At 29.0% G+C, this 21946-nt stretch overlaps 1 protein-coding gene across 2 annotated transcripts; it reads right to left on the bottom strand.

The window, feature by feature from the left end:
- Positions 1–2580: 2580 nt before the first annotated feature.
- Positions 2581–21830, bottom strand: LOC132921517 (solute carrier organic anion transporter family member 74D-like). Of its 2 annotated transcripts, none has more exons than XM_060984579.1 (12): positions 21361–21830; positions 12771–12998; positions 11842–12078; positions 11358–11549; positions 10230–10370; positions 9117–9245; positions 8466–8826; positions 7475–7625; positions 7231–7391; positions 3822–3925; positions 3600–3701; positions 2581–2869 (listed from the first exon to the last, which is right to left on the bottom strand). In XM_060984579.1, the coding sequence occupies exons 2-12, from the start codon at positions 12982–12984 to the stop codon at positions 2754–2756; spliced, it is 1908 nt and encodes a 635-aa protein (XP_060840562.1). In that variant the 5' UTR covers positions 12985–12998; positions 21361–21830; the 3' UTR covers positions 2581–2753. The 2 variants fall into 2 exon arrangements, with proteins under 2 accessions (XP_060840562.1, XP_060840563.1); XM_060984580.1 differs by lacking the exon at positions 21361–21830 and adding an exon at positions 13218–13327.
- Positions 21831–21946: the final 116 nt, after the last annotated feature.

Below are 21946 nucleotides of genomic sequence, written 5' to 3'. Positions count from 1 at the left end.
TTAAGTCCACGACGGTCAATAATCGATACTCAATTATAGTACCTAGAATAAACAACGGATAAACTTTGTTTGTATTTATATATTTCACGTAAGAAATTACTCCAGTTTAATATTTGAAGACGTCAATATTTAATGTCGGTTGTTTGAGCTATAATAATATAAATGAGATATCTACAAACTTCAATATTATATTACACGTATACCTATACTCTATTGGAGTTAGTACTTGAGAAGACGACTTGGCGGTGACCAGTTTTTGTTGGGTAGTAGTCAGCCAACACCTGTTTGTCACCCCTATCGAGTCAACCATACTCTATGGGCCTGTTGTGTAATTAAGCCACGTCACTGTACACAAGTCTGCCGTTGATTTGTCTTTATAACTTGTATATATTATAGTGCTTCTTATAGTTTAAGCTCGACTCCCGGTGCCATTATGGTTGTAGCAAAGGCCAAAAGGAGCAATTGCCATTATCCGTTACCCGATTTATAAAATATTCATAATAGTTCATATATACACTTTTGGCGTTAGAAATGCCGCTAAAGCCGCCGTAGAGATACTGTTTACGCGACGGTGGTAATAATGCCACCTAACCTAAACGTGACGTTATAGCTTATTTTCAAGCACACTTAGGAAATAGAATATTTAAGATTAGACACGGAAACTTCACTCTACGACATCGAAACAAGCGTCCCCCAAGGTGTAGCCACATTGACTTATATGACATCTTTACCATGATGATCCCTTTGACCAATATCTAATACTCCTTAGCTACACTTGCCGTCGACACAGCTATATAATTAACCAATAACGACATTATTACAGCAGTTCAATAACTCCAAAAAAATTTGGATATATAAAAAATCTCGTCGATCGATATTCTAATGTGATACACTGTTGTATGTCGTCAATTCCACTAATCGATTCTTAAAAACATATATAATACTATTGTCTGTTACCATTGATTTTAGTTCATACAGATAAGCCGTGTTGATCATTTTTATAAATTAGTAATTTACAAATATTTTTGATAACAATGGTGTTTTAGATTTTTATAACTACGAATCTATTTTACGTGTTGGATTCCATAGTTTTATAAAATTTTTTTAAAAATTGACACGCAAAACGTTTTCGCGTAATTTTGAATGCGCACAATGCAAATTGCAACGGCTGTACAGCGCGATGATTTTCGTAACGTATCAACTCCGGTATTAACGATGTTATAAACATAAAATGTTAACTATAACTATAACTACACTATGTATATTGAATATAAACTTAAACCAACTAAGACAGTTTTATAATAATTTTGGGCTAACCATTATTTTTTAATAGCTCAATCGATGTGCATATGCCTTTTTATTTTGTCAAAACAGCGGCTGTCATAACCGCACACTTTCAATGCCTGAAATTTTATTTATTTCTTCATAGACCTAAAGTACTAAAATATCCTTCTTTATATTACTTTACTATAATCATTTTTTTTTTTTTTTTTTTTTTTTAATAATAGTTGAATTTGATTCGTATTAAATTTTAGATTACTGTTCGTGGAAATTATTAGTTTTGATTGAGTTTCTATTCAATTTCCACAACAGTATGATATTAATATCTTATCTTGTATACTTACCGGCATCGAAATTCAAAGGGCTGTCGACACCAGATTACCTATAGTTGTTTATTGAACATTCCATTTTAGTTATACATAGTACTATGTACAACCTGCCTATGTTATAGTATGTGGAAAACGCGATACTGTAAATATTACCAACTATAATATCGTTTTAATGATCGAAACTGTAGCTAACTCTTCTAGTATAGGGACAATGAAGCTATAACATATACCCCTTAGTGCTTACAACAAACAAAGTTAGGTCATGCAAGAGTTAGATAGATGCTTATTATTAGTGTTCAAATACTGTGTTTATGATGTTATATATCATATAATAATATATTGTCTCCATAAATAAACATACTGTACTACTATATAAGTATATAACATATGGTATTATAGTGTGCAAGTTATACAGACTGCTATATTATATAACTGAAGATTATGGGGTAATTTTCAACGTGAGACACAGACTTAAGTTTAATGTTTTTTAAATATTTTATTGCTTCGCCTTAATATGACCATTTATAAAACACCACATAACTTAGGTATATATATATTAAAAAAATTGTTTTTTATTAACCAAAACTTCTGTTTCGATTTTCTAAAACCAATATTATGCCACCGTATTGCGTCTTCCTTCTTGCACCACTTAACGGAACTAATCTACAATTGTCAACCATTTATGAAAAAGAATACTTATTCAATTAACACAGAAATACAATTACATCGACCAACCGAGAACAATCAATTAATTGTTCTGTATTTGTGTTATCGTTTAAATTAAAAACACTGCTACTGAAAACTTACTACTTCATGTCGTATGAAGTTCTCAGTTCTGGTGCTGTTAATTGTGTTTTCCGTAGAACGTGAGTAGGAATTAAAATACATTGTTTTAATAATTCTTGATTAAACAATCGACCTATTATAATACATTATATACTTATAAATAATGATAAAAATATTATTCATATTAAACTCGATGTGAATTGCTTTATATTACTATATTAGTTTATTTGGACATGCAGTAATAAAAAAGTAAAAATAGTAATAAATGTACAGTGTATTGATAATTAGTTTATAACAACATAATATTAGCTCTTGTTTAACACGTAAACGCCGTTTTTGTTTTTGATTTGTCGACTTTTAAGTCGTTATTGTTTTTTGCGAGTTTTTTTCATCACCACTGCCGTCATAGATCTTCAGGTCCTTGACATGATACCAAACACCAATGTCCAGTATCGTTCCGATCAACAGGAAACCTGCAGAAATCGTATTCAATAAAGAGACGTGAAATAAAACAAAAGCAACTTAGAACTAACTATGTGTAACATATTTATTTTTTTGACAATTCGTAATTATTGTATTGGGCGCGAATTTAAGTGTCCTAAATAACTTGTAATAAATAAAAACAATTCAGCCAAAAGATGCTTGTTTTATTAATTATTGTATTCTACTGTACAATCAATAATCATAATTTGTCATTACCACTTTTGACGCAAGTCGTGAATAAAATGATGCATCTTTATAATAATATACTCGTGTATATTAAACCTATCTAAACATTTTGTCTGTTCGACCTTTGTACATAGATAATATATAATGCGTTATACAAATAATATAAGAAAGCAAATTAAATATTATATATTGATTTTTATTTTCATTTTTAGCTAAATATAATGTATATTAAATTATTATCAGATTGTATTCGTTTTTACAAAACATACGAACAATGTACTCAAAATATAAAAATATAAAATTTCTAAAAAAAAAAAACAAATTCAATGTTCAGAATGTTTAAATTTTTTGATGTATGAAACAAATTATTTATTGCTCGGGAAACAATTTTTAGGACATTTAGAGTAACAGACAATTTTAATTAATTTATTATATCCGTTCCTAAGTATCAATTAGGGGAAACAATAAATACTAATAAATAATAATTATTAATTGTCGAAACGTAGATTAGGCATTTGTCACTACTATACTTACTAGCTCCGGTAAAGTTCAAGTAGTACTTCAGCCGCATACCGTCGTACAGCCAACAATTACCGTCGGTACCGCATTTACCACCCCATACCATGCATGTGGCGTCTATAGAAAACATATAAAACTAATAAATTTAATATGTTATATAAAATAATTTTTTTCACACATGATGTGAAGTTCACAATACGTAGGTATACTAAGACTTCGACGCCATAATTAACTTACCGACAATCGTGCCGTACAATATAGGACCGGGCATGAACGCAACCAGGGCCATTACCACTTCGGAGAAACCCAGCGATAGTGACTTATCCTCTTGTTTTACACACCTATACACCAAACATATACACAAAATATCAAGCTGAGCATTAACGAGTGAAACATTTAAAATCAAATTACTTTTAACTAAGTTTCATAACAAATTATTTTATAATGTATCTTCGAGATTTCTTTTGAGTTTTCTCTAATATGCAATTTATCACCAGTAAATTTCATTTTATAATCTTAATTAATTTTTTATCGATCTTTATAAAAGCTCCATTGATTTAAAATATAGTGACACTTCCCTTGATGGACACCTCCCAATAGCAAGCGATTTCTTGGGAACGGGGACATTTTTATTGTTTCCAATGTAAAACTTCCGAATAGCGGACGCCAAATTAAAAAAAAAAATAGGAATAACCGGAATTTTGACGCAAAACCAGTATTTGACAAGATTGATTTTCTTTTTTTTTTTTAGTATAACTGAAAAATAAATAACTAGATACTTGAAATTGTCACAAAATATTTATGTTAGCATTTCAAATTCATGAAATAATTTTCTAAATATTTTATTTTTGAGATATTGGTTTTTGCCGTTTGGTATTTTTCTTTAAATGTTGATAACTTTTTTTTTATCGAAATGTTTAGAGATTGAATATAAGATTCGTTATAAGTCGTTCATTTACCAAAATTTCATATTAAATGATATAACAATGAATTTAAATTGAACACATCCATTACAATAGCCCAATCAACACCTTTTTTATATTTGTTTTTTTTTAATAGGAAACTGGTAGTTGTATTGGTATTATATTAAATTTTAAATGTTGACAATAATATTCATTTAATATATTTTTTATTTGATTAATTTGTCAATTATTAAAACACAAATTTAATACACTGCATATTTTTTTCTTTAAAACATTTATTTTTTATGAATTTAAAAAGTTCCCCCCTCTTGAATAGCGGACAACTCCAAATAGTGGGCAAAATAACCTGACCGATAGTATCCGCTATTCAAAGGTTTCACTGTACCTATATATTATAAGTACATTGGTTTTTACAAATAATTGTTTAAAAAAATAATAATATTAAATAATCAGAATTATTATTTATAATTTTATATTTACCTTTGTAAATCAATATAAAAAAATCAAATTGCTCAATTTCTGTATTTCAATAAGGATCAAAACAATGTAAATACTATACATATGTTAATATAACTACATATAATAAAGTTTTAAAACGGTCAAAGAGTAATTAATGATGAATAGGTATAATACAATGTGTAGTAATTATTGATTATAATAAATTAATAAGTATAGTTGTAATATTATATATTAATTATTAAATGTGTATTATATACAGCAGATAGTGATACGGCTAATTAAGTTTAATTACTATAATATTATTATTATTATTATTTATATTATGTATTGTTTACACTACATAGTTTTGTGTTTATGCATATGCTTTAATCGTATTACTTTATTATTAATTTAGCATGTCCTGTAAATATTAAGTTAAACAAGAAATAACTAATTTTTAACTAAGCTAAGAAAAAAAAAATAATGAACACTTTTAACGTCCAACTTAATTATTTAATTATTATTATTATTATTATTATTTAATATATTTTTAAAATATTTAAACTATAATTGTAAGCTACGTTAACCATTTGTAGTCTCAGGCACAAACCTTAAAAATGTACAAGATCCTATGGTAGATAATTTGTTCTTTGCAATTTAAAAATATTGAAAATATATAGGTGCCCAGACATTTCTTTTTTTGTGTGTAATCGTATAAGTTCAAATTTTGACAAAATTCGTCAAAATTACAAATATCTTACTATTTTGACACCTACTTCTTTTATTAACGATGTTTGCATTATTAGCTGTACGTTTTTTTTCTCCTTTCCCACCCAACAATAAATGTTATATAACAGTTTGATGTTTGCTTGTTGACGTAGGTATTCTAAATTGGTACACGTGATAAAATGTAAATGAATTTTAATTCATATAAAGTAAAATTAGTTATCAGTACCTACAATATAAACTAACTATGAAAAAAAAATAGAGGCCATTATAGTTTATGCCTTGTGTAAATAAATAATGATTCATTTAATTAATTTTTAATTTGTATTTATTATCGAAATCATTATATCAGTTATTTGTTTTAATTAGCATATATAATATATAATTATAATTTTCAAACACAAGAAATGTATGTTAATGAACAAAATACCTATGTATGATTTAATTTAGTGTATAACCTAGTGTTTAATTTTTATAACTATAGTAAAAATCATAGGTACCTACTAGCGTCTGTAACGAATCAATCAGATTTTAATATCAAACTATGTTGTACAAAATGGTTTTAAGAAACCGGAAAAAAGTTATGCTTTTCGTCTTTTACTGAGTATAATGTGTAATATGATATCCGTTTCATTAATTAATTATCTTTGTAAAAAAAGAAATTGAAAATTATATTAATAATCAATAGTATACGAGATAGCTGATATTATTAGGTATTATTCATGATAATTAGTAATCGCGAAAAAAAATTACTAATTGGAAATTAGTGCAATAGCTCATATTAAAATGCTTACAGTTTATAAATAAATATAAAATTCTATAATTTTTTACGTTTGAGATTCCTTTTAATATACTACTAATGTAATACCAATTAAGTTTGAATTTCTTTGGCAAATATTTGTATAAATTAATTTTTAATAATTAAAGCATTTATACTTCTAACACAATTAATTTTGAATTTAAAATTTAAAATTTAAATAACAATGATTTATGATTATATAGTCATCATCATTATATAATTGGAAGTCGGTAAGACGTATCAAATAAAACCAATTGACATTTTGAATGTACTATTGTATATGACATTTGATGAGATTTAACGTAAAAATTTCGTTTTACTAAGTAAAAATACCATGTATTGTAATCCTACCAACAATTTGTATGAAAAATATTGGTTTCCGTATTATACGCAGATAAAAATAATAATTTAAGAATAAAAATTATATCAAAAATTTTGATGGGACCAAAAAAAAAGTTCTCAGTTCTAAACAGATTTTTTATTTATATTGTATCCATTCTAATGAGTTTTTATCCGATTTATTTCGTTTATTCGTCGATTTTGTTTACGTAATATAATTTCATTTGTTTAAGGGACTTATTGCTTATTTATATTTCATAATTATCAATACAAGACGTTTAAGTAGCGACTTTCGTGCAAATTTTGATTCACGATGGTTTTAAAAAATTTATTTCACATTTCTTAAAACTGGTGTACCTACAATAATATCATATATCTCAGATTCAAAATTCTTTATCTAAAACTAGTGCAACGTACAGACCTGAACTGAATTATGGTGTTGCCTGAACGACCGGTAGACGACAAGAACCGCATTACACCCATTAAAGCAAGAAATATAATGAAGTCGTGACCGCAGTCGACCGGACACACTCCCTCAGTGGCTGTGCCCGAGCCACCTATACAGGTGCAGTTGCTGTAAGCCTTACGAGACACAACGAAAATCACATTTATATTCTAAAATATAGCGACACTAAATAAAAAAAAAAAATGAAACTTCTGTTCACCTTCATTCCGCCGTCGATGATCGTCTCCAAAGTACATCCCGCGTAGCATGGCGAATAAAATGTGGTTGATCCGTCAAACGAACAGACGGGATTGTAACTCATCGATTTCCCGCAATTACAGCCCACATTACAGTCCATCGTCAAGTTCCATCTAATCAAAAACCGATAAATATATTATATTATCATTATTATTAAATTATTGTACCTATAAATGTATACAAGTACAGAGTTAATCACCCAGCAAGTTCATTCACCTAAAATCAAACCCTCCCCATCAATTTTTACGAATTGGTCCTCTATAGTGAAAGTATAATTTGAGAAAATCTAGATATTCTTTCTATTAAAAACCAACCAATTTTATAATAGAAATAAATATTTTACCATCGATCAAGTTCATCGTATCACAAACGTAATAAGCAAGGCGAAAGAAGAAAAAACAGTAATGCTGCAGTGCAATATTTCTAGACGTAGCCCGAGATTTCGATAGGGTTCGGTATAAATGACTATTCATAAAATTACAAAAACAACTACGACACACTTTTTGAGCACTCCTAGAATCTTACTTGAGTGAACAATATACTAGTTAGACTCATGCATGAAGAAGTGATGACAATTTGGAAAATGATATCAGTCGGGATAACAGCTACAGAGACAGTGTCATATTATTTCTTTACTACTCTACACCACTGATATCTCAACCAACACCGACAGTCTATGGCCCCTATATTTACTGATGAAACGGTAATTTCGACAAAGAGTAATGATCAACAGACGATGACTGAAAATTTACAATCGACCGCGTCTTATTTGGACTAGGTGTTCGAAAATAAAGATCAACGGCGACAAGCGGGTAAACGTGCATTTTACCATGGTAGTTTAAACAAAGATACCTTAAGACAGTTAAAAAAAAAATAAGTCAGTCATTGCTTCAGGAGACCTGTAAGATTAGCGACTTATCAAAAGTAACGGAACGAAAAATTTGCTTACTAACGTTTTGTCCGCATTCCACTGGCCGTGCAAATCTTCCGCCGCGCACCCGAGAAATATGTATGCGAAGTGACCGACCACTTCCAAAGCCTCCGTAATGAAGTTCCACATGGCCAGCGACCTCGGTGACGGTTTGAATTTCGATATTACCAATCCGGAAGTCACAATGCCCAAACCCGAACTCAAAATGCCTATGGCGCCCGATGCAAAATTTGAATTCGCGGCCGTCTGTCTGAATTGAGTCTCCATGTACTTAGGCATGAACGTCCAATATCCAATCAGGCCCAACACGAAGAATGAGTTGCTCGCCGAATTAAACACCAGTATTTTGTTTGTCAAAATCCGTTTCAAAGACGTTTTGAAATCTGAAACCAAACAGTTAATCGAAATATCGTTAAAATACATAATATAATAGTATTATTGAATATAAATTGTATACAAAAATATGCGTTATTTCATGAGTATGAGACTTATATCACTAAAAAATTTTAAGATGTAACCATTTTTATTACGTTATGCTCCAAAAAATGTAACTATAAAACAGAAGTATACTTCTATTATATATACATAATATACATTTTTTTTTTTTAAATAATTAAATCGCAACTGGTTATAATGTTACGAGATCGATCATAACAAGTATGTTTGGAATTACCGGTCGAAATTTGTTCTGTTTTTTCTTCTAGCTGTTTTACCTTGCGGGCCGCCGCTCTCGGAAGCACTCTCGGAAAAAACATCATCATTATCGAAAAACATATGCATGAAATACCAATGGGCGTCCAACCTGCAAAGAAAAATCAACACTACATCAATAATATGATCATCGTGCAGTATAGCATATAGTTAAACATTTTTTTTAAGAAGTTGTACATGTTATGTATATACATTTTTTGTTATATCTTATAAAAATTATTTAAATTTTTTTGTTTTCTACACTTTTTTTGAAATAGCAACTTAATTAATTAATTATCTTGATTTTTATCGACAAGTTAAGTTATTTAATTTTTTTTTAATTAAATTAAGTTTATGTATAAAATGTAAATTGTATATAAATTAAAAGCTGATTTTTTTTATTTTTACTTGAAAAAGACACAAATTAAATACATAAGTAACTTATTACTAAGTTAATTTTTTTTTTTGAAAACTGATTTTTTACAACTCATTATATCAAAATTTAATAAAAGAATAGAAAAAAAAATCAAAATCTCGTCAATGTCTAACTTTTACATAATATGTCAATATGTGTAAGGAAATTAATGTTTTACCGTGTACCATACACCAAATAAAAACCAAAATACATTGTCACAATATTTATACTGAGGAAACGAGTATGTCAAACAGAAATCACATCACGACAACTCCACGTATAAATGGATTGGTTTTCATCAATACAAAACTGACATAGTCCGCAGTGCCAGGAGAAGTCAATTCAACTTTCATTTTCAACCAGTGCACATAACTACACATAACTACGAAAACAAGACGACAACTTAGATATCCAAGATTATGGCTTGGGACAGCTTAACTAACCGATCCTTTTCAGGATCATTGCCTAATCAAACCCCGACCTGCTCAGTAAAGACTCAAATTCCCTGCAGGATCTAATCAAGTATGAGCAGCCATTTATTTAAGTTACGCGCACTCGTACCGATCGGTACCGTCCAAAACTTTAATCGTTGCTTTTATGATAAGGACATAATTTTTCCAGAATCCCGATAAACCGTTTGAAATATTTATTTTAATATTACAATATAGTAAGAGTACTCACCCATCCACCAAGCGCCGATCCACCTCGGATCTTCGTTGGTTATGGTCGGCGTCAGATGAGGTTCGATGAAATTAGTCAGCGCGTATGCCGACAGCATATATCCCAACATGGGACCCGACATTCGTATGCATTGGACGATCGCTGTGGATATTATATAAATCATTTGTAAAAGTTTTGCCCGACAATAATTGGTCAAAGTAGTTTTCAAGTTTAAACGTTGAAAAAATATAAAACCCAACACGGACCGTCTGTAATTATTGTATTATGTATTTATATTGTATTTATCGTTCAAAACAATGACCGTACAATGTAAAGCTTAAACTCTTGTATTAATTAAGACTAATTACCGGTGTTGCATCCTATATCCAAAAGGTAGATAAAATTCCGTCTTAACGCTTTCTAAACAGAGACGTAGAATATTTGAATTATATCGATATTCAAATTTCAAATACTTTATCCTTATTTGAGTAGTATTTAAATCCTTTTATGTGATATTGAACACTAAATGTATCTTAAATATTTTAATATTTTTTAATAGTGTTTTATAAACTTGTTTATTACAATTTGTATTTAGACATGTATAGTAAATTTTTTAAAAATATTACGTTTACGAGATTTTATAAATAATCGCAACTTAAAATGTAATAAACATTTAGGTATATAATACAATTATTGGTGATACAATGAATATTAAAACTGTTTATGTATTTGGAATATTTTTAAAATTTTCTCAAATATACATTTTATAAAAAGATATACAAGTGTTATTTAAACACTTTTTTCAATGCTATTTTATTTATTTTATTTAAACATTTTTTCAAAGTATTTATTACAACTCTACTTCTAAGGCATGTCAAGTCCAATAAAAAAAAAACAGTCATACAAGACCATTTGATAAAAACTTTTATACACCATATATTACGTCTACCAAAATACTCGAATCTCTAATATCACCACCTAGTCGTGTCCCAACGATCACCTAAGAATACAATTTTGATTGTTTCAAATAGAAATTTTATGTGTTTTTCTGAAAACCACGATTATTCACGTTTTATCATCCACAAAATAATTTTCTGTAATGTCAACAGCCCTTATATAGCCATAGAATTATTTTTTTTGAAAACTTACCTAAAAGCATAGGTACCGCATTCTTGCGAACGTTGTCGTCCAAGTACGCCGCTCCACAAGTCCAGTATAACGAACCACCCAATCCTAACATCGCATGTGCGGCGCACAACAAGAAAGCAGCCACGTTCCAAAGCTGTTCGTTATTGCAGTCTTCGTACAATGGTTGTCCGTCACAGATTTTCTCGTTTTGTCCTTTATTACACATAAAACCGTTTTTTTTTTTTAAATATTTTTAAATTATTAATCGTCAATAATCACTATCAGTTACAAGTGTTATGGTGTTTGTAACATTTTATACGATAAAGAACAACTACAATATGACATATTAAATCGTTAATTAACAATAACTGCCTATTTAACGATACGTTTCTTAGTTAAAAGTTAACATTTATCCTAACATTTAATAAACTATCAGTCTTTAACCACAATGATATAGTATAGAAGACTCAGACTTTATTGTTCGAATTTTATTTTTTATACTCACGCGATATATTACTAAGCAGAGAAGTCGAGTTCGCGTTGCTACCGTATTCGACAGTGTACTGAAGGATTTCTTCGCCTGGCCCGTAAATAATGTGTGGCAGGAGACGAACAAAACAGGAAAGACCGACGAAGAAAGAACCGATGGCCAACCAACGCGTCCTATGTCCTTTGCCGGCCATGTGAGACGTCACCATGAATGATATGAGCGAAAAAAAATCCCAAGTGCTCGAAATAATACCTAAAAAAGTATAAGTAAACGGTAATTAATAATTATTACCAAAAACAAAATTTAAATATTTGTTACCAAAAATTATACAGAAAATAGAAAAATCTATTTACAAATGAAAAATCGATAAATAAAATATTATATTTAGAGGGATAAAAAATAAATATACTTACTTAAGTGAGTGCCTATAGTAAATATTAGTAAACATTTATAGATAATATAAAATAATAAAATATTATGTCATTACTAAAATTTATAAAAACACATATAGTTAAATAATTTTTCCTATAAAAGTGTCGATAAGTTTTTTCAAAACTATATTTTTGTTTATATAATTAAACGACCAAAATAATATATGATCTTAAAATTTTAAAATACGAACTAAAAATGCATATTTAAATTCACAGCACAATTCAAGGGGAAGAGTATTTTAATATTTATATAACTTAAATTGAATCCACAGTAATGCACTAATTCATCATTATTTAATAAAAATCTATATGTTTATGTTTTATATTCACTGAGCTCATGATCTAAATATTAGTTTTTGTTAAATATCGTTAAATCGTGGAGAAAAATATTAGGAATAACGACCATGTCCGGGATCTCATCGAGTGATGTACTCTATTACGTATTTTCAAGCGCCTATATCAATGATTCGATTAATATTATATATTTTGTTAAATAGGCTACGTTTTACTTACCACTCATCTGACTGGAGAATTTAAATCTTTTCTCCATAGTAGTCAGTGTACCGTTGAAGTACGAAGACAACATGAATTGGTTGAGCCCCAACAGCCCGTACACGATGACATATACTTTTTTGCTCGCAAGTATCTGAAGCCACTTGGGCTTGAACAACCATATCCCGCAAGCCGTGTCTTCGACTGCCGGGTCGTCCGCAGTCTTCTCGCTCATTTTTTTCGATTATTCTAAACAAAATTAGATTTCGACGATCAATACAATAAACGTACACTGTTCAATCGTAATATTATTGATCGATGGCACGTGATACCATTATAATATCACCACTACCTATATTATAATAATTCCACTAATAATAGTAATAATAATTTTGTCGAATACAATAATATGCAAGACGTAAGCGTTTCACGTGAGTTACATAATATAAGTACATTAAAATATTATACCATCGAGCCGGCATTTATTTAAGTTACAGTGATGCGGTCGAACGCGGTACAGTATTTTACGTCAACTTTACGATCATCTATTACCATCGCGGCCCGACACAAACACAAACACACACACACATACAGCATATTATTATGCATCGCTATTTATGTACGGACAAGCACTGTTAATGCGTTACCATTATTTTATCTCAATTCATTTAGTAGTATATTATAATGGCGGTTGAATAGAGTCATTGATATTCTAAGCATTTGAAAATTAACTAATTTACCAGCTATTTATAATGAATACCAGTCTTATTAGGTGTCGGCGTGTATTTTAGTCAAACATTATCATAAAAGGTTTCCGCATGTTGTTTCATCACAATCACTGCCGCGAATTCCGATAAAAATATATGATGTAAGCATAGGGAGCACATATTTTTTTACAATACAATAGACAATTTATCAACAAGAATCATCTGCTATTAATAATTCACAGTAAATAGCCGAAACTAATTTAAAAATAATAAGTTTGTGTCAATGTATCGCCATATGATACTCCTAAAAAAAATAATGTAAGTACTTAAAAATATGGTACTCAAAAGTATTATAGGCGTTATTGGCGTTTATAAATTTTAAAAAAATCAGGATTTGATACATATTTAAGATCGAGCGGGAAATGGCAATATTTACAAATATGTGTTCTATCTACCAAAGTCATTAAAAGTAATTTTGAACTTTTATACATAGTAAAACAATCATATTATGTATTCATAATTCTGTGAAAAAAACCATGAAGAGTAAACGTAGGGTTATAAACTTATAAATTATATCATATAATTATTATATATATATATAAGTTATAAATGATATGCAATTTATAAAAAAAAGAATATTCGTTCAATGTTGTTAACTTAGGATAAAATACATAGTAAAATTACCAATAATTTCTAAAATACCGTTGAGAGAAAGTAAAGCATCTTCTAATTTTAAAGTAAATTGTATGAGATAACCAAAGTTACTTTTTAAAATGCATGTGTGAAATAATCAGCATAATAAAAAATAGATCTTATATAGTATTTGATTACATTATAGTCAATACGACACGATACATTGAATTCATGACATGTTAGTGTTTACAGTCAAAATATGCAAAGTAAAAAATAGTTTAACTATATTAATATGAGGGAATTTGTACACAATTATTATTGTGCAAAATATTATTTAGTCCTAATTAATCAAATTTATAATAATTAACGGTGTTGCAAACAAAGATCCTATCCAGTGTAGTCATTAATTTGTTTTGCGTATTTACTAAAGTATTAAAATAAATACAATAAAAATTGTTTTTCTAAAAGTTACTTTATTTTAGTCTACATATAGATTCTTATATATATATATCCTACTCACAAAATTATGTTCATAACTATTCACAAATTTTAAATAAGAACAGTGATTAAATGAACTTTTGGTATCTAACGGTAACGTGCAATGGTCAGCTTATCAGTTACATTTTCAGTAATGACGACTAAAAGTCGTTACCGCAATCGGTAGGTAGATAAACTAAATGGTTTTTATTTTTTGAATGTGTTAAATACACGTTTTCATACTTTCATAGCATACATATGTGATAACAAAATATTACAATATTATATAAAATCGTGGAAACTGTGTAATAACTATGACGGACACACGTTCTTGCCTGTTTGCGTGTAATTATTATAATAATATATAGATATATTATAGCCGACTATCTAGATAACCTTGTCACGACGGTTACATACATTTATACTATGGTAAATACAATATAGGTTGAGACCTACATTGTACTTTATCGAACACAAAATCACATTTACCTTTATATTTGTAATTATTTATTGTAACCGCGTTGTACTATTCACCTATACATCATACAAATTAAACACAACATAATATATATATATATATATACAGTTCAACAAACATACTATTACCTCCATTTTTTAGATTTCAAGGAAGCGACTTATGTGTTGATTTTACAATTGTATTTGTGTGTGTATGTGTGTGTGTGTGTTTTTATTTATCTATCATAAACTTTAGGGATAGTTTCTAATAGTAAATTAGATCTATTTGGTAGGTACTTATTAGGAAGTCAAAAATAAAAATGATTAATACTTATCAAAATTAAAAAAAAAAAACGGAAAAACGAACATTTTTACGTAAAACTAATTTACAATCAAACAGATTTTCTTATTTTGTCATAATTTAAAAATAAACAACCGTCATACTTGACATTTCACCACAATTTTATATTATTACTTCTTATATAATATGATAACATTTTCAAAATATTTTGACTTATTTTGAATTATTTATAGAAATATTTATGTCATATAGGCACGAGCACGGTTTTTTTTTTTATAGATATTTTTTATTCAAATTTAACGGAACATATTTATATTATTATAGTTTAACACAATCGTATTTTCAAGTGTAATATTTTTAAAACAAAAATTAATTCAACCTACTGAATAACTACTAGTAAAATTAATTACGTTAATAGAAATATAAATATATCAATATTCAAATGTAACACATACATCTCGGTTACTATTACTCTCCAAGATGAGGTACACTCGACATCTACTTTATAGCAGAGCAGTTACCTTCTTTTCCAATTTATTTTCTTTCTTTAATTAGGGTCGATAGAATTTTTTAGCATATTTAAAGGTTATATTTTCAAATAATAACCTACCTGTAAGGTTAGATATTTTGGTGCTACAAACTTTATTTACAACTTGCAGTAAAAATCTTAATGATACTCATTTAAAAAATGAGTTCACATCACCACATTACTAACAGTAATATGGTAAAACAGCATTATATTTACAAAGTATGATCTTTAAGTTGGATATACTTAAAAATTTCAGAAATAAAAATTTTAATAAACGTTTGTTTGAAGGAAAAAATGGGGGGGGGGGGGTGAACATGCTCGGCGAATCACTCTGTAAAGTCTGGCGAATTATTGTGAAACGTTTGGATGTACCTATGTACAAACATTCACGCGTGTTGCAGTTTCTGACATTGTCGTGCATATAAGTAAATGTCTTTACACTCGAGTATTGTGCATACACACGTTCACCGCAGCGTTGTAGAAATAACATATCGTTGCGTACCTACCTACTAATTTTCAGTATTTGTACATCGTTGTTTCGCTCGTGTATCTATCTCAGACCTCTAGCATATTTCAAGTAATATTTCGTGCTTCCTATCCCCTTTGCACAACGACGGCATTTTATCTTTTGGTTTTTCCGATTTCCAAGTAACCGGTCGAAAAGCGTATATCAACGTTTTGTATTGCCAGCACAGCACATAATATATGCACGCGTAGGTATATAATAAGTTATTATTAATAACAATGATATCGCCGAATAACAGTCGCAGTAGGTCTTGATATACAACTGTGTTATACGTCACGGAGATAATACGGCGCAAATTATAATATAAATCGGTTAGTATGGATGCGGTTCGGTGTTGGCGTGCAAATATTAATCGCTGTAGAATGTAGACCATTATAATATACATTTAGTATGTAATTGTAAGTATTATGTAGACACACAATATTATATACACGTTTAGAATAACTGAAAGCTGACGGAATGCGACCAGAAAACTAAAATTAAAATGCACAAGTCTACTGCAAGTATACGACTGGAGCAGCGGATATTATATATTATTTTAAGTAATACTGTACACTTCAGGTTGTTGACAAAAAATAAACACGTATACGATATAACGGTATTCACTTGCAGCGTTACAAATCATAATATATTACTCATTATATATTTTTTTCATGGAAAATCAAAGATTGTATAGTTATGTATATTTTTCATTTGTAGACTACCTATATATACCTATTATACTAGTAAAACACAAAATATACTAAATATTTTTGGGATCGTCGCTGTATTATAATAAGTATTATAGTTGACGAGTGACGAGTTAGTAATGAGGAATCCTAGTGAAAACCAATGGCCGTTGACAGCAGAAAAGCGAAAGTATCGGAGGTTCGTGCAACATACGAGTGCTTACATTGTTTCACAATATTAAAATATTTTTTTTTTTTTTAATACGCACTAGTCTCTCAGGTATTCTCTTATAGAGCGATCCTTTAACGTTATATTTACTTGCGTTATCTCGGAAAGTATGATTTTTTTTAACAATATTGAAATACATCATAGAAAAAAAACTAAAATATGTTTTAATTTAGTTTCAATTTAAAATCAGTAATTAATTGGTTTTAAGTAAGTATGTCAAGTTTAAATGATCAGACTATATAATAATTGGATATGAATACCCTGAGAGGCTACGTAATGTAGTTGTTCCATCACTCAACTTACCTAAACATTAAATGTATCTAATTATAAATAGAGTTCAGATATTTATGACAATGAAATTTATTAAAATATGCATTTTAAAAATATACTCAATTATTATATTATGTCTAAATATTATACAAAAAACATAATTCATAAAATAACGAGATAATATTTTAAATGTGACTTTAAAAATCTTTCATTAAAAATATGTATAAGTACAGACCAAAAAAAAAAAAAAATATATATATATTTATATATGGTTCACTAAGCATAATAATATTTATAATTTTACATAGGATATTTTTAATAAATATGTACCTATTTTACATCTCAACCTTAACTCACCTTCACGAACGTACTAAATTGTTAAAATTCTGTTAAACATCAATCATAATACCATCTTAACCAATTTCAATATGATATCAACCAAGAAGGTCGTCTCTCTGCTTTCACAATTATTCGGAGCATCAATTTAAAGTTTAATTATATATCTGAGCTTAAATGTTTTAAATTATTTTTTATTTATACTGTAATTTTTTGGGTCAATATATATACAACGTCGATATATTATATTCTATGCAAACGATTTTCAAGTCACTGATGTTACACGGCGAAATCCAAAATGGTCATTATCGTCGTCATCGCGGTAATAATATTAGCGTTTCAGAATAATGTAGATACAATACCTATGTAATTTACCTAACCTATATCGAGGTAAACTCACACTTACACACACACACACACACACGTTACTGAGCGAAATTGTCATATTATGGTCACATCTCGTTGCACAAGACCTCGACCTTCTATTCGTGTAACGCGATAACTGTACTGAATGCGGCTCGGCTTTTTTCACTGGTAACGGCGTAAAACGCGATACACGGGAACCTTACCACCCATCGGCTCTGAAAATCCATCGTTAGCAATAATACTATTATGTCGAAACACTATATTATTTTTATTACTATATATATAAATATATATTGGAACAACAACAACAACAACAACAACAACAACAATGTGTTTTCGTAGAACGTCATAGCATATTAGTTGCGGTGGAAAGAAATTGCATACATACGACGTTTTATTAACTCCCGATTTTCCCAATTTCCTTCCCCTCTCCTTCTCCCATTCCCCCCACCACTACCGCGGCAGAAAAATTACAATAATTATTGTGAAACACGCACAATATTATTATTTTATTGTATTGTGTACTGTCGTTAATGGTTTCGCCCTTTCAAAGGTCTTAGACCAACGTCAATATAATATGTGGCAACATCTACGAAGAGTATAATAATCAAACGTCCATAGTGCAGTGGTATACAATAGTTATTTATAGGTACGCACAACCAACATATTATACTGTTATACAGAAAAAACGTGCACAATATTATATACACATGTTTCGATATTATATAATATTCTACAGATTTACAGAATTAAATCGACTAAAAGAAAAAATGAAAAGCTACACACATATTCACATGTGAAACGGTATTTGTATTGTAAAACGCACACACTACTAAATCGTTATAAATAAATAATATTATACGTCATGATGTAGTTACAGGGTGGTGATTCAGTGATTATTTTGATTGGTGAATAATCTACCTTCAAATGCTATTGATGAATACTTTTATTTTACATAATTTAAATTCAAATTGACACAACGACTTTTTTGATGGAAAAAATTATATTTTTCATATTTTGTATTGTTTTAATTTACTACAGTTTTGAACGAATATTATTATATTATTAACATCTAAATGAACAGAGTAATGAACTAGGAGTACGTCCTCTCATTTAAGCATTAAATATAATACACTTATATTACTCAAGTACTAGTTTAAAATTAGATGTCTTCAGAAAATTAAAAATTGTTCTCACTATTTAAAAGTGTAAACTTAAAAAATTAAACAATAAACAAAATAGTAAAAATATAATCTTTTTTCAAAAAAGTAGTTTTTTTATAAATTCAAATTTTGCAGCTAACAAAAATAATTTCACTTTTTACTGTTAAAAATAATAGCGAAATCGCTTAAATACAATACATATTTTGATTTCTAACGTTATATTTGAATACCGACGAGTAAATAATATGTTAATATGTTTTATCTATTATATTATATTAATGTCGATGATCTTTCTTAAACGATAAGAAGACCCGGATGTTCGGTTTTGTTTCAATTTTGATTCGTCATCGTTATAGGTACAACAACTATTATTTCACGCTTACTAATTTATTGAGCACTGATATAAATATTTTAATATCTGTTAGCCATTGAAGCGAATAATTATCAACTATGTACAAACTACATCACTCTAATTACTTATTATAACCTATTTATAGATATAAAGTTATCTATTATAATATAATAATGTAATATATTAATTTAGATATTTTAAGTAATTTTTCAGATGTTAATAAATATAATGAGTGATTATTCTTTTATCGAGCAACACTCATTATTTCAAAATATAATTAATATAATATAATTAACATTTATGAATTTTTTTTTATGTATATAATTTTCATTAGAAATAAAACAATATTTTTTGTGGGGTATCCCCATACCACTCCACTCCGCTCACCTAAACTTTAAATACTTTTAACTCGTAAATTATTCGTCCTTATTTCGATTTTTAAGTATCAAAATGCTACGAAAAATTGTCTATATTAGAGTATTAAATTAAAAATGTATGTTTTCATTCGAAAAAAGTAATAATCATAAAAATTATAACAATAACAAATATGAAAATCATAATTTTTTTTAAAAAAAGTTGTTTTATTTCGACCAGAAATTATGTGAAGAAAAATATTTTTAAAAACGTTAATAGATCTTAAAATAATTAGTGTTATTTGATAAAAATATCACCCTTTACATTAAGGAATATACGGAAAATATGATGATTTGAAATGAAATTATATTTACTAATATTAATTAATATTAATCTATGTTAATATTTTATTATTTTACAAAATTATTTTAATTTTGAGTATAATAAATATCAGACTAACTATAATATATAATATAATATTATCTATTTTATATTTCATGTAAAACCATTATTTATGTGCTGTAGCGACTATAATAGATTCGTACCACGATCAATCAATTAACTATAAACGCTTTTTTTTCCACGTTAGTACTTCAGTTTTTATATTTTTATACCTACTAGTAAATTTATGTCGAATGTATAATAATAACTCAATATATTATTTTATAGTAAAATTGCACGATGGTTTAATAATACGCAGGTATAGTATAAAGTTAAATATTTAATAAGTTTATCAATTTCAACTGGACTGCGTTCACTCGGACAAAAAAAAAACGAAAATATCCCTCCACTTGCTATGCAACACCACCTCAAGACCGCACCGGATCAAAATTTCACTGGAGAACAATTTGATCCGCTTAGAAATTTTTATTTTTGTAGAAAACGGATCCAAATGTCTTCACAAAAGATCGATTTTTCCCCGGCGGATCAAAATGTCCCCAAACCGGATCAATACGTCCGGATACCGTCCAGTATACCGATCGAGCGATTTCAATAAATGATACGAGTATAATACGATAATAATATTACACCTATATACTACTGGACGCGTTTTATTTTATTTATACCTATATAATAACGCGTTATCGTATACTATACTATCGTTATTCTACAACTATTATGGCGTTGCGTTCAATATAAGACGGCCGTATAGTTTCGCATGAATTTTAATGCGAGACTTCCCGTCGACCGCGCTTAATTAAAATAATAAAAATTTAGCGGTCGTCGCTGATGGGTACACTTACTGCAGCAGTCCTCCCGCGCGGCGTGCAGGTCGCGTACACAAATTATTATATATATATATATATATATATATATTATAATATATACGTAAATATCACGTACATAACACGACAAACGGCGAAACGGACACGTTATTCGAGCGGTACGGCCGGTCGCCGAGCGGACACATATTTTACGACGACAACGACCACGGTATAATAATATTGTAGCCGATCGCGATATCGCGTGTAATATCACTCGGGCCGAAATCTCGGGCGCGCGCGTCGTCGTCGGTATATCTTATTTTATTTTTTATTTTTAAAAACAAACGAATTCGGACGGAAACGATATACGTAATGTTACGTAGTATCACTGCAGAAATCGATAACGGCGGCGATAATAGCGCATAATATACGGACGGCGAATCGCGACTGCAACACCCGACCGACGACGAAGACCGCGGCCTGTATTATAATACTTGTAATGCACACAATCGGCGGGCGTGATGCGTATTATATATATGTGCGTACATTGCGGCGGCATTGCGCGTGTATACAATACGATAATATTATTATTATAATACGTCGCTGTGGACTTGTAACAGGTATT

This window comes from Rhopalosiphum padi, chromosome 2, assembly GCF_020882245.1.
Source record: "Rhopalosiphum padi isolate XX-2018 chromosome 2, ASM2088224v1, whole genome shotgun sequence".
In the NCBI taxonomy this organism is placed as follows: domain Eukaryota; kingdom Metazoa; phylum Arthropoda; class Insecta; order Hemiptera; family Aphididae; genus Rhopalosiphum; species Rhopalosiphum padi.
The sequence above is the reverse complement of the archived record's forward strand: the minus strand, read 5'-3'. Positions and strand labels throughout refer to the sequence as shown.

Excerpts from the sequence above, each read along its gene's own strand:
- LOC132921517 (XM_060984579.1), bottom strand. The coding sequence starts at position 12,984 with ATGAGCGAGAAGACTGCGGACGACCCGGCAGTCGAAGACACGGCTTGC. Across the intron at positions 12,079-12,770 it reads ATTCTCCAGTCAGATGAGTG|GTATTATTTCGAGCACTTGG; the intron begins GTAAGTAAAACG and ends ATACTTTTTTAG. Across the intron at positions 8,827-9,116 it reads AACAGAACAAATTTCGACCG|ATTTCAAAACGTCTTTGAAA; the intron begins GTAATTCCAAAC and ends GTTTGGTTTCAG.